This window comes from Colias croceus, chromosome 3 (genome assembly GCF_905220415.1).
Source record: "Colias croceus chromosome 3, ilColCroc2.1".
Lineage (NCBI taxonomy): Eukaryota > Metazoa > Arthropoda > Insecta > Lepidoptera > Pieridae > Colias > Colias croceus.
Window position 1 is genome coordinate 9,418,147 of NC_059539.1, and position 17,851 is coordinate 9,435,997.

Genomic DNA, 17,851 nt, shown 5'->3' on the forward strand with positions numbered 1-17,851 from the left:
TATTATTTAAATCAAAATTCAATAAAACAATACTTAAACAAAAATTAAAAAAAAATGTGGACGGGCTTGTTATTTCTGCGTTCTTGTACCTTTAAAGAAATTAAAAGTTGTTTTTTTGAAATTATGGTTCTTATGTTTTATTTCGATTTTTTATACAGAAAGGCTAAATAATTATACAGCATCGCTTTGAAAATTATTCCGATAAAATGCTTATACATAATATTGTGATTTGTGACTTTCCAGAAATTTGCGCGTCGAGGCAAAAGCGTGTAAAACAAAAACTTATTGCGATAGATGTGCCCATTTTATGTTTTGTTTCATATGTAAACAATAAAATGTGTTATTGAGCAATTTATTATTTAGAACTGTGCCTTATTCTATTTCGATATTTTATTCAGTAACTACAAGTGGGTTAAACGAACAAACACCACTGTAAATCAACACAACGAGCTTTATCTCGAACATTTTGACTTGTTGATATTTGTATTGGGAACTGTTTTATGATTGGGGAAATACAAATGTAATTTTGTTCATTCTTAAAATACACGTTGAAGATTTGTGTTCAATGAAAATATAAAAATACACTGGATACATGATAATTGATACTTATACGTTCCTACTACCTACCTGTAATTTACGTGAGCATCTATATGATGCTATTTACTTATCTCATTTTCATTCCATTAAATTAATTGATAGGGTTTTAGATTCAAATTCCTTCAGAAATTGGCTCTTTTCAGCAATTTTAATGCTGTATTTAAGGCCGTGTACGCGGTCCGTGCGCTGTTTGGCTCAAATATGTGATTTTTCAAACCAGATTGTCCATCAACCACTTATCTTACAAACATATGGATTACTAATAATTTTAGGAAATTTTATTGTCTATATAGTTAGTTAAGAGTTTTTTTCAATTAATACAGTATTTGTGAATACCATCAAGATAACTGAGCCGATGATTACTTGATTTCACTTTTAGTGTCAATTTCGAAGCTAAAAATATCTGAAATTGCTGACAGATCTAACACACATTTTTTTTTAACTAACTGCAAAAATCCTTATTAAAATAGTTAGTTAAGAGATTTTTTTATTTTGGACTCCTAACTTACGAAATTAAAATCCGAACAATGTGAATTTTTTTAGAAATTATAGTCGACAAAATGATTATTTTCACCAAGATATTTGACTTAGTTGAATATAATTTATACATATTGCAATAAAAGAACGTCTTAATTATAAGATAAAATTTAAAAAATCAACTAAGGTACCTCTATTATTTTTCTACAATTTTTTTTAAAGTACTATAAAACACTGCGCGCGACCCGATTAAAATCAGTCGGCAGCGAGCCTTTCCAGAGAGAGGGCATGTTGCTCGGCGCTCTCCTGTGGACCTATGCTGTTCATAGTAAAAGGATAGCGCAAGCCGCGATCTATCGTAATAGATCGCGGAGATTTTGACTTGCGTTAAATTGAATAAGCCCTCTTAATGCCTGGAATTTTGCCTTTATAGGAAAATTGTTTTATTACAGTGTCCAAAAATTGTATTACACCTAGTAAAAACAAGCCTGGAGAGAACATTGTAATTGTCATCCCAGTGTGTCGTGAAAACTATGGAATGTTGCACTTTGAATATTAGAATTGAATAAATAAGAGAGAATATTCAGTAAATTACACAGATTGTACTGTAAACCTCTGCCATTTTTTCTTACTAATTATGCCGTTATTATATTATTATTATTTTCTTGCGTATTTATATCTCAGCATAAATGCTGGTAGCAGCCACATTTACGGGCGGAAACCAAGTAAATGCAGCATTTGTAATTTATGTATGTGTCTGTCTGTCAAGTATTGTCATTTTCTTCTATTTGGAGGAATCTTCTTACTTTATTCTGCATGTTAATTATTTTACTTATTATTAGATCTGATGGAAACATAAAATTAGCCTATTTAATTTTTTTTTCAATAAAATATAATTTTCAACTCAGACAAATGTTTCAGTCACTCTTTTTAAATACAAAATAGAAGCCTTTTCATCAATAAAAAATTAGAGCTGTAAATCAAAGCACGAACGCAGTCCATAATAACCCCGGACTCTTTCAATAGAATATTTCTAATTTCATTGGTATGTAAAGTTTAAAGAGTTTCATGTGTCATCCGCCAACCCGCACTTGGCCAGCGTGGTGGATTATGGCCTGTACCCTCATAGGAGGCCCGTGTCCCAGCAGTGGGAACGTATATGGGCTGATGATGATGATGATGTAAATAGTTGATCGTAAAAATAAAAGCCAACATCTTGCACAATTCGTTTATTAAACCTTATTCCTTATCAATAGTTAAAAAATTATTTACATCTTAACTCAATCAGTTCCTTTTCTTCATTTCTGTACTTACACTTACTTCTGTACTTTACATACTTACATTTAGACAATTCCATACTTTACATTTTACAATATCTTTGGTTCCAATATCAACGTGTATGAATTACAATAAAAATATATTTGGTTAGATATTTGGATTGGAAGCTAGAAATAATATGTTTTTATAAAAAAAAAACTTGTTACTTCCTTCTCAAATTCTCAATTTACTTCAATCTGTGACGTCATCACAAAGTTTTTCATACATTTTTTTTCATTCATCTGCTTCCATTTACATCCAAATGTCTTTTCACAGCCTATACCTAATGACTAGACAATGACTATATAATTTATGTAACACATAATAGTTAAACATTTAGATATTCCATTCATAATAACATGTATCATTTTCTATTATATTAATTGTTTATTTCTTTTTATTACATGATTTAAACTTGCGTAACATCTCTACGAACATTGAATATTTATGTAACAATTATATAACTTTGACATTTTTACGTGTACAATGGACCTAGCCAATACGTATTTAATTGGATATAACTTTGTTTTAGAAATATTTGACAAATCACCAACTAAATAATTTATTGGTCAGAGAAACTAAATTAATGTTTCGTAAAAATAAGAAGAAAACAAATAAAAATTTATAAACGTTTTAAAGTTTTTATATTGGTATAGGTATTATTTTATCGTAAAGTTTAATTTGTTTTAACAATCTCTTTTGCTAAGGGTCCACGAGTATATCTAACATTATCTCAATAAAAAATTATGAATTTATATATTGCCTCCTAAACGATAAAGGCCATCTAATATCAGAATGTTATAATCATACATACATACATTGTAGGCCATTGATCGATAATCTTCCTTCACAAATAGGTATACTATCTAAATTTAACTAACTAATAACTATAACATTTATATCTGTATCTGTATTTTTTGTATAATAGGTAACGTAAAATACATAATACATATAAAGATTGGTCATTAATTTGTTTTACATAGTAAATGTGAGTGTATCCTTAATGCGTTGTAAACACCAAGCGATTATTAATTGAATTATAATAATACTAAGTACGATTAAGCTTTATCAACACCAAGATAGTAATGTTCACATAGATATAGTAATACGCATAATTTGAGAAATTATCCACTGGTGATATTTTATAACCTTTGGCACATATTATACATAATTTCAATCAGGTAACTTTATTCGTGATGACTCAAACTATTAAAATTATTGTCATACTCTATACATTCAAACGATATTTACAACAACTAAAAAGCACAATGTGCAGTATTTCAAGCAGCATTAAAGCTTAAAAAATGCACCAACACTTTATACTCACTTTAAGTCGCTTATCATCGAAATTATAGCTAGGCGGCAAGGCTTACGCCTATAAAGTCTGGGAATTATATTTTAAAATCTATTGACAATCTGGTACCGCTTGTTTGTCAACTGTCTTCACACGCCTCAAGGAAATATCAATATCCGTCGTGAATGCAAGCTCAGGTACCAGATGTAGCCGTCGGGTGATTATTTCTTTGGATCGTCTGGCTGGCTCGTGGCAGGCAAGCTGCCGGAGGGCACTCAGCTCAGTCGCGCCGGCTGCGGTGTTGGTCAGGGCGCGGCGGCGGCAAGCGGTGGCCGCGACGGCGTGGGCACGCGCGGGCAGGCCACCACCGAGCCGCGGGTGGCTTGGTTGTTATTCGTTGCGCCGCCTGGAAAGTAGAATATTTGTTAATAATCATGTTCGTTAGTTATGTTTATAGAAAATTAAAGTGTTGAATTGGATTTTTGAGTTTCAAAATTAGTTCATATGGATTTATCAAATTAACAACCTACATGTACCTATCACAATTTTATTTCGTGGTTTTAATGTCCGGATAAATTGAAATACCTACAAGTATTTTTATAATTTGCTTGAGTGAACTTTAATGCAACACCATAGAAACTAAAAATGAAAATCTTTCTTAAAAATTACCTATTAATGAGCCGAGCATCTTAGTGACGGAGAATTTTCGAGTGCGCTGTGGAGTGCGTACTTCAGAGAGCAGTCTGTCCATACATCGGTAGAGGTCACCGGAATTGTCGGCCACGCTCGCTTCGCTGAACGATGCTCCAGCTGCAGCGCTCACCGCTTGCCCTTCTTTTGTTGGCACCTGAAAATAAAGTTTTTATTAACTACTAGTCTTATATTATCTGCGCTACTCCTGTTCTGTTTTTTTCTCATCTCCTACTAGTATTAAAGCATCAGGAATTTATGCGTAATAATGTATTTTAAGTGCGTTTCTCTTCATATTATTACTGCATTAAATACGTATTTCTTAGGATGTTAAATTATGAATTCATATTACAAAGTTAACTACACTTGCATTGTATGCGTAATGTTGGTTCATTCCGAGAACCGGCAGAATGAATAAGGTTAAATCCTTTAGAGTTGCCAAGCGGGACGTTGACTCATCCAGACTCAGAATCGAATTTGCTTATAGCTTTTGTGTGGGAATAATTTCCTTCATTTTATGTTATACTTTACGATACGTTTGCTTAGATCGTGTCACGATGACTTGCAAGTGCAATAATAGTGAACGTTAAGGGACACACAAAGAGTACATATTTTAAAAGCGTATAAGATCAATACCACCAATACCATCTTTTAATTTTAAAATATAAGATACGACCTCAATGTTTGTTTCTTCAAACAAATAATGCTCAATAAGTCAATATCAAAGTTCTCAAATAAATCTTCAACTTTTCGTAGATACCTATATGTTTCAAACAAAGCTGATTAAGTTCACGAAAGTTAAGAATGAAATAAATTTGTTTAATAAGTATGAGATAGATTTGCAGATAAGCTGTCTGGGTCCGTCATACCTAAACTACATAAGACAGACAGATTGTATAGAAAATAACATTTCCATTAATAACAATAAAATTATAGCTATTTTCAACAATAAGTTTACGTGAAGAGTACCTATGCTATTGTAGTTGTTCTTAACATTTTGTATTGTTAAAAAGCTGTCCGTAAGACTTCGCATGTATACTTTCACAATAGTCGTATTCAAATCTGTATAGTTAAGATGGTCTATTGTTAGAAAAATCTTTTCACGTCTACGCAAATGCCACTTCTCAATTCATATACGTTTATAATTTTATACTAACATTGCAAAATATGGGCGAATTCATATTATTGTTGTATTATGACGGAATATAAAAAAAAAACACTCATTCATAAGAAACCTACCATAACAAAATCTTAGAATAAGGGTTATCCAATTAAGGGATTAATTTCTATAGGTACGTAAAGCTTCAGTTAACTAACCTGTCTTAGGTGATCCAAATCCGTTTTGTTTCCTAAAAGAGCTAGAGGCATGCCAGATGTTGTAGTGCCAGGGCCGTGTGCAGGACTGCCGTGGTGTGTAGGTTTCTTCAATAGATTCAGTACTTCAGTCGCATATTCAAAGCTACTTCTATCTGTGACTGAATATACCAGCAGACATGCATCGGCCCATTGAATCTGGAACAAAATATAGAAAAACTTATTATTCAAAGCCGTTATTTAAACAAGGATACAGTTCAAATAAATGCGTTAAAACAAATAATGTAAATTGTAAACGATTATAAGACTTATCTATGAATATTACATAAGATCATATAATACATATTTATTATAGTAGGTACTGTCGGTTCACTACATATTAATTTACCTAGCTCTAAATACAGATTTATTTCTCTGGTTAATGTTAGACCACAGAGAGAATACAGATAAATGAAAAAATATTTCTTACTTCCCTCCTAAATATGTCGTGGCAGAAAATCTAATTACAGCGCCGAGAAAATAAGATACAGACGGGCAAAAAAGTACAGAGACGAGTATTTATGATTAATTAAAGTCTCGTAGCCAACATTCCAGTACAAAATTAGACAACGATATTCGAGCGCACCCACTTCACGTCGCGATGGTTTTCATTCAACATTTCTTAAATGCTTATCTCTATGTCTCGGCATTTACTAAATAGGTGCGTCGAGACAAAGGTAAATACATAGTAAAAGTGAAAAATTATACCGCGAGTTTTGTTTAATAATTAATTTTATAGCGGAGGAAAAATAAATTTAATTATGTAATTTCTATGTCATATTAATTTTAGTATCACAAATGAAAATATGTACTATCCATGCACTTATTATATATAGATAAATAAAGTTCCAACGCCCTTGGAAGATACATGTAGTTTATCTTTTGTTGAGTTATGAGTATCGATTGAAAGCCTAGCCGTCATAATTGTTCTTGTCTATCACTATTCACTACCTTGATGTTTCATATTTCGCCCGCCTACATGTAACTAAAAGCTTCATATCGATTGTTGCTATAGCCTTGTGTGTAGCCTCCGCTTTCAGTATTTTATATTTATGCATTCATTTTAAATCGTATTGACTAAAACTTTCCACGTCAGCGCTGCATATGTCGCTTATTTCAATAAAGTTCAAGAACTGAAAGTCTTAAATTGTATTGTACGTCAACGCAGACATTTGGCAGTCGAGGTGAGGTACAATTAATAATGTAGCAGTGTAAACAGTCTGACTCATATTCTACGGGTCACTGGAGCGACTAGAGCCACATCTCATGCTTCTCGTATTATATTCGCGACGATTAACCCATTTACCAGCACATTAAACCATTTCAGACACTCGCAATATTTGTTTGCGGAAGGGTCAATTGATTTTGTTTTAATGTTATCCAGATGTGACTTGACAGCGAAAGAGAATTCGAACAGTAACACCCAAATAGATTTTTTAACTGTAAGCAATAAATTAAAAAGTATATTGCTAGACTGTATTATTTTCGGATCGGCCAGGCTACATGCTTTCTTAATATTAATGATTAAATATTGTATAAGTCGTCTGGTATATAATGAGAATCTAGGCTTATTAATTAGCTACATTTAAAATGGGTAGTAGACACACCGCTTTAAGATTATTGTATTGTAAAGGGCGGATGTAACAGTCATAGTTAATAGCTATTATTGTGAAGGGTAACGCCGGCGCTAACTAGACTATAAAAAAATAACCTCGAAAAATGTTTTTATTTTTAAATAAATCTCTAACATCCTTAATCTTTCAGTGATTTATTAACAGATCTGTTTAGAGAAGCAAAGGTCATTCGGAGAGTTCATTCTGATCGTGAAGGTGAGTAATATTGAGTTGTAAATAAGATTTCGAAACGTACTGCATTAACCTACATGCTTGAACTACTCTGAAATACATGAATGCAATAATATGAGATATGAAAAATCACATTTGGGTATGGGATATAATTGTACCTGTTCTGTGGGAATCTTGTCAGGATTGGATCCGGAAACATCGATCACTTCTAATTCTATTGGTGTTCCATTTATGGGCACAGTCTGCCTATAGAGTAAATCTGAAAAAGAAAAATTACCAGATAGAATCAACCAATCCATCAAGAGAAATACAATTTAGAGGTTATTTTATGTGATAAATACCATACCTGTGTTTGAGTGATATTCCCCGATATATCTCCGAGTGAGATACCTCACGATGAGAGCTGCAAGAAAACAGGAAAATTTTTAATATATTTGATAAAGCCGTTGGCAATGCTAGAGCAACAAAGGAAATTTATTGAAAACATTAGGTACCTAACCTTCATTTAGGTGACCGAGTTTGTAGGAATTTTACAGTGGCTTTTGTGGGCATCCAAATGGATAAGTGATAGTGTATTGTTATCTAAGAAAATAAAGTTTTCATGTGGATTACATCACACAGTAATAGGTCACTGAAATTACGACTGAGTTTATGTAATACTTCGCTGAAAATTTATAGTCCAAGGCCTAATTCCTGTTGTATAACACGAACCTAATTCGATTTTTTCAGAATGACAATGACTGCTTTAATCCTTATGAACTTTAATGTAAATGTCAATAGTTAATAACTTTCAGAAAAAGTAACGTAACCTAAAATGGGACAAAGATATCAAAGTGCGAATCAGAACTTATCAAAATTTTATTTTTACGTATAAAATTAAAGAAGCCATTTGGACAGATTTTGTTATCTTTATAATATAAGTTTCAAATTACGTCAAATAAAAGTAGGTTAAGTATTTTCAGATTGTAGAACCTGAATAATGATACGTTCTCTCAAAAATTTAGGTTAGAACAAGAATTTTCTTTTATTATTACAGTTATCAAGCGTTATGATCTTGTGTCATTTTTTGTGTGTCATATAAATATTTTTACAAGATATATTTTGATTTTATGATACGCTTTCTCTAGGCTCAGAAAATTATTTTATTTTGCAAGATTAAATTGTCTGCAGTAAAGTGATCACACCAAGGACGGTCAACAGGTTAATGAACGCATTTGCACTCACTTTTATTGTTGAAAAAGCTCTTATGCATTCGATCAATTTATATCAGACTGCATTCTTCAAGAGCATTATAGTCGATTATTTTTTAAAATTTATTTTGACCTTAACATGTTGATTTTGTAACGTTACTTACCTGATTTGCCAACTCTCGAGCTTCCTATGACAGCGATGCGAACACGCGAAGGACTTGCTCGTTCGTCCCTCATGGCTTGAAATATATTGCGCAGCTGTAACAATCGAAACCATTGTTAATTACAAAAAAATTCAACATATTTTTACACCACAGTCAAATTCTGAAATGTAATCTAAGTAGGACTCTCTACTACATTTTTCTTTAAAGCCAACAACAAATTAATTACGAAGACAATTTATTGTATCAACACTTTCAAGGTATATATAGGTTTTATAGCAATGTAAATTAATAAATTCTTTGCGAGCCTAGTTTCGCGTTCACTTTGATGCGGCCATAAAAATTCCGCTGCTTTTACTAGTCTTATTTTCATAACATCACAATTTTAATTATTATCTTGAATACGGTCCAAGTATCGCAGTTTCTTGCCTGCGAGTGGCATATTCCTTTCATTCATTAGCAACAACATGGCCACAACCCAAACATGACGGTTTTATACCTACACACGACTCATAACTACGTCAGAGGATTACTTTTTTAAAATAAGACTGCTTAATACGCACACTTCCGTCGGTCAAAACAAAAACAAAACATAGAAGCTCTATTTATGTAATCGATGTAATCCCTCATTCATAAATCATAGATAAAATATGCACCAGCAAATATTCTTGGAAAAAGTGTTTGTGAGTCCTCTGTTATATTATATCGATCTTACTACTACGATAATGACGCATGTTTAGTATCTTTACATAAAACTAAAATAAATATACAATCTCGCAATCATTTACTATCTCATATGAAATATATTTAAAGCTATAAATCAGTATTAGTGTACGTGTGAAAATACACATGCAACGTTGCTTTGATTTATCACTAAATCTTACAATAATAACGTTATACAAGTAACGAGCATGTCCAGTATTTTTAGAAAGATTTTGAAGATTCGCGTCAGCGTTCCCCGCCCGCCTAGTTGAATAACCCTAGAGACATGTTTTTGACACATTCAAAACATTCCATAACCTCACTTTGCAACCTTAACTCCTCTTGTCCGTCCTCAGGGTTACACAAATTATGAATGATACAAAAATCCGAGAATAACTATTGTTTAAATACGTTTTAAAATAGATTTACATTATGTCAACTGAAAATATCTTGATAGTCGAGTGTTGTTGAAAGCTCATAAGTAAAATGGGAAGAAAATAATATGAAAATATGATATATTATTACGGGTCCGTACTTTATTTAATTTATTAGGTATTATATTATATAAAAAGATTGAAGTACCTATACCTGAATATTAACAAAAGTGGTGGTAGCATGAAATGTATATGCGTGTTCAACAATCGGAAGTTATTACGTGTGAAAATGTCGGCTTGACACTAAACCGCAATTTTTCGTGAACATCGCGACACCAGCCGCAGATTTTATTTATGTTTGGCGCCAAATAATAATAGTCCTGTCGCTGAAAAAACCTGAGTGTTGCCAAAAACTTTGCCGTGAATGTGACGCAGTATTCATTTTTTGTAAGGCAAAATGCAAATTTAGTTACTGCGCATTGTGTTTGAGTAATAAACTTTATCGTATAGCGATGGATTTATAATAATCAGTTTTATTATGCCACTTTATATTATACACCTGTCTCTTTTCAAAAAGAAAACACCGTCAAGTGCGCACAATTTTTATATATTTCAAAATAAAGTATCAGGGTAAATGTAACCGGAAACAAACTTCAAAGGTCATGAATGTGGGTAGACAAAATGGGTACTAGGGAATCCAAATAATCTTCTTTGGTTAATGGAAGTTACATCAGCGTAGTGCCAAACGAGAGAGCGTGGGTGAACTGCTTTGGAACAGACTAAACGGGTGGGACGGGATGCACAAACATTGAACTTCAAAATGTTACTGACGTGTGCGGTAGGCACCGTTAAATCATAAACAAGCGGCTTTTCTACGTAAGCACGAGCTAAATTAGTGAACGGTGGAATACGTTTGAATCTAGTCAGTCATTTCAAACCCTATTTAATATTTACATCCTGTAAAATTATTACCTGCGATTAAAATTTACTCCGAATAAATGCTAGAGAATGTTCATAGTATTCCACCAAGTTTACCAACGCCCAAATGCATACTTCGAAGCCTACATAATTTTAAATTACACATAATATAGTCGCGTTATCTTTCCGTTTAATTGATTAGAGACATAAATAATTGTTACAATATTATCTAATATCTTATCGATTCAAGGCGGCTGGCAATATTCGAAGGTCAAGACCTCCGTAACAAATCCCTCCGTAGATTTACTCCCATGTCCTCAAGGATATACTTCAAGGTCTTGGAATATTACGGAATCGACACTGGCAGTGATTGGAGGACGCACTTGCCTTGAGAATGGATTGTTCCATAGAATAAACATTTGGGATTTATACTTGTTTTATGATTTGAAACAGTGAAATGGTAATTTAAATTTTATAATGGACTATTTCAAATTAACGGGGTTTTGTTTATCGCGTATATAGCCTCGATTGCGAATATTATAAAATTTACGGTAACGATAAAAAAGAAAATAATATATTTAATGAGTGCGTAAGCATTTGAAAACTGTCAATCAATATCGATCAATAAGTTTGATTCCCTCAAAGCTCTACATAAAATGTATATTATACTTTGACTATTATATTATAATAAATTTAAACTTATTTTGACTCACTTGTAACTATCTAATTGCTAATATACATTTCCAAAAAAAATTCCACGTTTAAATAGACACATAATTATTGGGAATTTTTTCTTTTAAAAAGTTATTGATAAGTTTATGAAAGAAAAAAGCTCCAAATAACGTGACATATGATAATCAAACGTCACTCATACATATCTGCCTAAAGTAAATGACCCCTAGTTTACTTGATCGAGCTTATTGAACTCTAAATGCACTCATATATTTTTAGTTTGTTTGCGTTTCTTTTATAAAAGGATTTGCAAGCTTGTTGATATAGGATTACCAGTTAAATTCATCCAAAGATACTATTACATACAGACATAACTGTACAACAAAATTTTATTATCATTTAGTAATTGTTTTCTGTTGGATGTACATGCTTCGTAACAAGATAAAATGATTAATGTAAGTTCACTATACGACGATTTAAATCCTTGATCTAATAATGTAATTTTGATTGTTCTTGACCTATTATTTTCGAGGGAACGTAAATAGCAAGGTGCGCTTTGTCATAGTTTACAAAACTTTTGTAAACATATTGAACAATGGAAGGTTCTGCTTTGAAATTTGTTTAAAGTTGTAGTTACTTGGTCAAAAGTATCATTGGAAATTATGCTATGTGGGAATGTTTTTTACATGTTTTTGACATTGTTATTATCATTTTAAGATATATCTTGATATTTGACCAATGACCGTATTTGCTTTCTAAATAAAGTTTGATATTTTTAAGCTTAATAACTTATTGGAAAAAATAACCAATCACAATCTAAGCCAATCACAAACACAGTATTCAATTTCATGTACCTAGTTGTCATAATCGCAGAAGAAACTTTGTATGGAATAAGTCTCAATTTCTTAAGATATAGAGCTTTTAGACTTTACCAAATGGTAACAATAAACATAATAATATATTTGTAATATTCTACCTTGTCCTTCACCTATTTAACAAGATAATAAACCTAGATCTATATAATTTGCAATGTTTTGTCGTCAATTGTTGACATATAAAGTATAAACATCTGCCATAGTTTACTTCAATGGTTTGCGAATCGTTTAATCTTACATTTGATTGATATGTGCAAAAACATTTCGTACCTTCAAAGGTTTAGGATAAATATAAGATGAAAAATTATTTATTAAAGCAACGATAAACCTTTGATTCCAATTTCTTACATTTTTATTTTGAAAAATTGAAAAAGTTTCGCAAGCTTTTTGCTCCGAGTGGCCATGTTATCCATGGTTTCAATAATATATTCCTTGCCAATAATATCGAAAGTTTTCGACGAGACTGCTATGATTAAAAGTTAATGAACTGTCAAGTGCGGTATAGCAGGTGCCGGCTTGATAACATGGCTATCGATAATTGATTGGAAAACTCCGTTCATTGCGGCACTGAATTAATCCGTACGTTTATTTTTTCAGGGCACTGTTTTTATTGGCGAAGTTCATAACCACTGAGATAAACAATCTATCTTATTACAATATAAAATTAAGAAGCTTCTATGCCTGTATTTTTAATGGCCAAGTTCAGTTCCTGAGTTGGAATGGCTATGCATAATTTGATCTAAACTGATCCTATTCAGAGTCAAATTAATTGAGAGTAGTTTCGGAGTTCGCGCTCATTACTTGTGATTTTTTACATATTTTCATTTATTCTCACAGTAACATAGTTTGCTTGTTGATAACAGTGCAGTATGCAAAAATTTTACACTCTATCATCGAAATAATCTCTTTGCGCGAGCAACAGTAAACATGGTTTTCATCAGAACATTTACTAGCGGAAAGTGAATTTTGTGGGTTCTTGATGGATGAAAATAACAAATAGCTGGCGTATTTAAGCGGGAGCTTATTTCTTTCAAAAGAAATAAAAAAGGAAACCACTGATCTATGACTACAGTAATTACCGCTCTACTGTTATAGAAAAAGTTCCTAATCTACACTGCTCTGTCTAAGAAATTCTAGAAATTCAATGTATCTTATATCTGTGCACTTGTGCAGTAAAAAGAACAAAGGTGACTAGTTGAGTGAAAATTGAAGATTCCTTTTAAAAGATTTAATTTCAAAGAGTAATTCTAGTACTTCTCTTTGAAACAATACGCTCTCGGAACGTACCTAATAACTCATAAAGGCAGATGCCTCATAATATCGTTTTTAACCTATTTGAAGCAGAGCTCTACAAGTACGAGCTCGGCGGTCAAAAGAAAACTACCTATGTAAAATAGAATTATTATGATTCTGTTCTGCATACATCAATTTTAAGAAATTTCTGGAGAACATTGTAAGATTATAGACAGATTGACGTTTAATTATACAATGTAAGAGATAATCCATTAATCATTGTATATTTTATGTCACGTCACGGAAGATACATAATATACGATCATTTCAATGCGAGATATGAAAGCAATAAACGAGACGTGGCTTGTTATACCTATAGGCTATATGGAACACTTCCGATGGATCGGTAATAAATCTAGTTAGCGATCGTAATACTCGCAAATGGCTCGCTCCGGGTGTACGTGCGCGCTTTTATGCTGCCGGGGGCGTACAGTTCCCGAGCCATCAAGCGATTGTTTGCATACTGTAACTGCGTCGTGAACCGACTGATGAACGTTCATCCGGCTGTAAGCTCAGTGATAGAACCATTAATCAACCACAGCAATAAAATCCTGATAAATCACAAATAAGCGAAGTTGTACTCTAATTTGACCTGTTGCGGTATAACTCTACAACGAAGCTTATAATACTTATAAAATTTATTCTTTTCTATTACTTTTTTGTACAACTAAATAAATGATACGCACCTTACGTGGATCACAAAATATTATGCTAGTATCATTAGTTTGAAAAGTCCTTAACTCTCAGTTCACAAGTGTACAACAGAGTTAAGAGTCAGATTGAGTGGGTTGCAACTAATAAGATAAAATCTGGCGTAGGATGATCATTTTGAATTTGTATTTATACATTAAATTGTAGATAATTAAATAAATAACAACAACTGTTACCCTTAATTGTTTTAGTTTTAGGGAGATATTCTACTGAATACCAACAATTATCATTATTAAAATCAAAAAATAACATTTCATTTCATTTCTATTGTAATTAATTACCCATATAGGAGATAATAAAAACATATGTAACTAAATTATATAATACACTGCTTTCATCGTATTAAATTACGTTAGACAATGAGGTGCTTTTGCGGTCAAGCGTCTGCCCATTCGAGAAACGAGAAAAATGTAATACGTAGGTATGTTATTTCGTAGCTTTTCTTTCCTTTATTGCTAAAGGCAATTATTTGAGATGGTCAGTTTATTCTAAAAATAGGAGAGATACGAGTCTTACTCTAGACTACATAAACTAATCGTACGAAAATTCCGATCGATAAAATATTGCAATTAAAATTAAATAGAGCTTTGCAAAGCTCTACAATCTCTAAATCTCAAACTTCTTATATTTTTGTATTAATAGTTATGTGTAAAAGAAACTAACATTTAATATAATATAAATAAACTCCACTCAAAGGATTTGAGCGAAGTGTTTAATAAGCTCTGAAAGGAAGACAGATTTCAACAATTTGGTTAACGTGGGAGTTGATTATTATCATTGGATTAAACATAGCTCACGTTTTCCCGACTTGAAACTTATGAATTAATAATAAAGCTTGACATAGGTTAACATTCATCCATGATAAATTATTAATTAGTATAGACAATAATTTAATAAGTATGAAAATCTAAATAATTTACAAAGATTGTATAACCTGATATTTCTGAAAAGCATCTTGTAGATGCTTTTTTTATAATTAATAGATATCAATTAGAGACAGTGATTTTAATAGAAATTTGTTTTTATTTTTTTTACAATTTTTGAGTAATACGATCCCTACAAAGGTATTTAATTCTTTGATATAATGTAAATTTCAGTGAGGTTTTGTAGATACTATTCGGTTTCAGTTAGATTATCTTCGTTAGTTGGTTAATTTATATTTTTTAATAGAATTTAAAAATCTTTTCGGTTAATTTAATTTAATATTATCTATTTCATTTAAGAAGTTCTTAAGAAGGATGCAAATCGAATTGTTTAAATAGTTTAAAGGATAACTTTGCCTACGATTTATTAACCTGTATCCAGGCACGCAAATTAAGTTCCCTTCCGCTCAGCTCAGCTCATTTAATAAACTTTAAACACGGTAACCTAGTATAAAACTAATTAGTTCCTGTTTTAGCTTGGATCAAAAATAAAAGCGGTAAAGATGAATTTAGATGCACGGTTCCATATTTATGGAAATTTTTGCACATACCTATTATATAATATACCAATGATATATTCGCGTGTCATTTTAGTTTTCAACAGCAGAATTGTAATAGATGTATATTATACGTTTTATTTACACTTTGGAAGCTATGAAATATAGATCTTTCATAATAAGTAATATCTTATCTTATATATAAATATACCTATAAAATTCCCCTGTCACAATGTTAGTTACCATACTCTTCCAAAACGGTTGGACCGATTCTCATGAAATTTTGTATGCATATTGGGTAGGTCTGAGAATCGGCTAACATCCATTTTTAATACCCCTAAATGATGAAGAGTAAGGCAGAACAACGTTTTCCGGGACAGCTAGTGTTTATGTAAATATACAACAGCAAACTTAGCACCATAAGGGGAAAAACTTCAAAAGCACTGGTAGCATTATTAACGTTAAATGAAAATTTTAATTACTTTATATTCCGGGAAAGACTCATTTTAGTGAAAAGTTTGGACCTTGGTAAATTTAAATAATATATAATGCTGGAAAATTACTCTCCGTGTTAATTTGTTATGAGAACGTCAGCGTATATTTGGACAGAATTTTCCGCCACACACGGAAATCGATGAGCTTTCCAGATCTCCATGATTCGTTTATAAAACAAATAAATAATGATCGATTTTCAAATATCCCCAACGTAATTATGCATTTCATTTAGCAGTTCCGGCCACGTTGCTAACAAATATACAGACTCGTCTCTTATGATTAATTTCCAACTGTGCATTTCATAACGTCAATTAATATGAAATGAAATTAATGTTATGCATGATATACTTAATAATGAAAGTAAAATTATACAAAATATTTGCAATAGGTTCCTATACTTGATCTGAATATTTCAGTCTGTTTGTATGTTACGCATATTACCTACATTAGAGTAAAAACTATTATACAAAGTTATAATAATAGACGTTCTGTTTTAGACAAGCATTGTTTATGCTACTCGTTCAACTCGGGTGAGTCGTGGATCTATGTTGAGATAACGAATTACATATTTTGGCATTTTTCTCATAATTTTTCTAATTTATAAAAATTTAAAATCGAAAAATAAGGTGTGCCATTTTTGCTTATTTAATAAAAATCTTAATATATATAAATCTCGTGTCACAATGTTTGTCCTCAATGGACTCCTAAACCACTTACCCGATTACAATAAAATTCGCACACCATGTGCAGTTCGATCCAACTTGAGAGATAGGATAGTTTAAATCTCAAATCGTTTTAGAGAAAGCGGGCGAAGCCGCGGGTGGTAAGCTAGTAGCTCTATATAAATTGGTTTAACAGCTAATATTTCATTGCACATTTTATTTATTACAAATAGGTAATATAAAAGATAATTGATAACATTTTTTCCTGATTCAAGTGTACATTCATTTCAGTTTGTCTGAATTGACCAACAAGAGCTGTTAAACCAGTATTTACATAATATTTTAGTGAATGAAAACTCACCTGTATAATGTAAACTTTATGTGACTGGAGCGTAAATAGCCTTAAAACGCACAAACAAATGAACAGCTTCAGCACAACACACGTATAGTTTGAATAAGCACTGAATATTGTTTATAAGCAACAAGTCTTGATGCAATAAGGGGATTGTTATAGCCGCAGAAAACACGCGCGCCTCAGCTTCGAATGTTTCGGAACGACTGGGCGGCGCGCAGCCGTGCATCCCTATATATACGTATCGTAGCTTGTTTCAGTCGCTTTCAAGAGATTTTCATACACAAAAATATCAGTGGAATCCGGAGCCTAATTTTCTCTGTCACTACCTTCTCCGACACAATGGGAGCGTTGATCTCTGATTTGCATGCATCGTGAGACAACTGACCAGATTCTTTCAATCTGACTGTTTGATGGCCGACTTTCTCATAATCCAGGCTCGCTTACAACGCCTTGTATGGCATGTTTCATTCAGAATTAGGGCTTTGGTCTA

The 17,851-nt window shown here is 32.1% G+C and overlaps 1 protein-coding gene across 1 annotated transcript; it reads right to left on the reverse strand.

Moving 5' to 3' along the window:
• Positions 1–2,288: 2,288 nt before the first annotated feature.
• LOC123706046 (ras-related and estrogen-regulated growth inhibitor-like protein) lies at positions 2,289–17,552 on the reverse strand. The gene is made up of 7 exons (XM_045655176.1): positions 17,368–17,552; positions 8,888–8,981; positions 7,880–7,936; positions 7,692–7,792; positions 5,693–5,887; positions 4,355–4,532; positions 2,289–4,091 (listed from the first exon to the last, which is right to left on the reverse strand). The coding sequence occupies exons 2-7, from the start codon at positions 8,958–8,960 to the stop codon at positions 3,991–3,993; spliced, it is 705 nt and encodes a 234-aa protein (XP_045511132.1). The 5' UTR covers positions 8,961–8,981; positions 17,368–17,552; the 3' UTR covers positions 2,289–3,990.
• Between the last annotated feature and the right edge of the window lie 299 nt (positions 17,553–17,851).

Coding starts and splice junctions, on each gene's coding strand:
- LOC123706046 (XM_045655176.1), bottom strand. CDS start 8,960: ATGAGGGACGAACGAGCAAGTCCTTCGCGTGTTCGCATCGCTGTCATA. Junction 7,793..7,879: donor GGAATATCACTCAAACACAG/GTATGGTATTTA, acceptor TTTCTTTTTCAG/ATTTACTCTATAGGCAGACT. Junction 5,888..7,691: donor ACAAGATTCCCACAGAACAG/GTACAATTATAT, acceptor ATTTTGTTCCAG/ATTCAATGGGCCGATGCATG.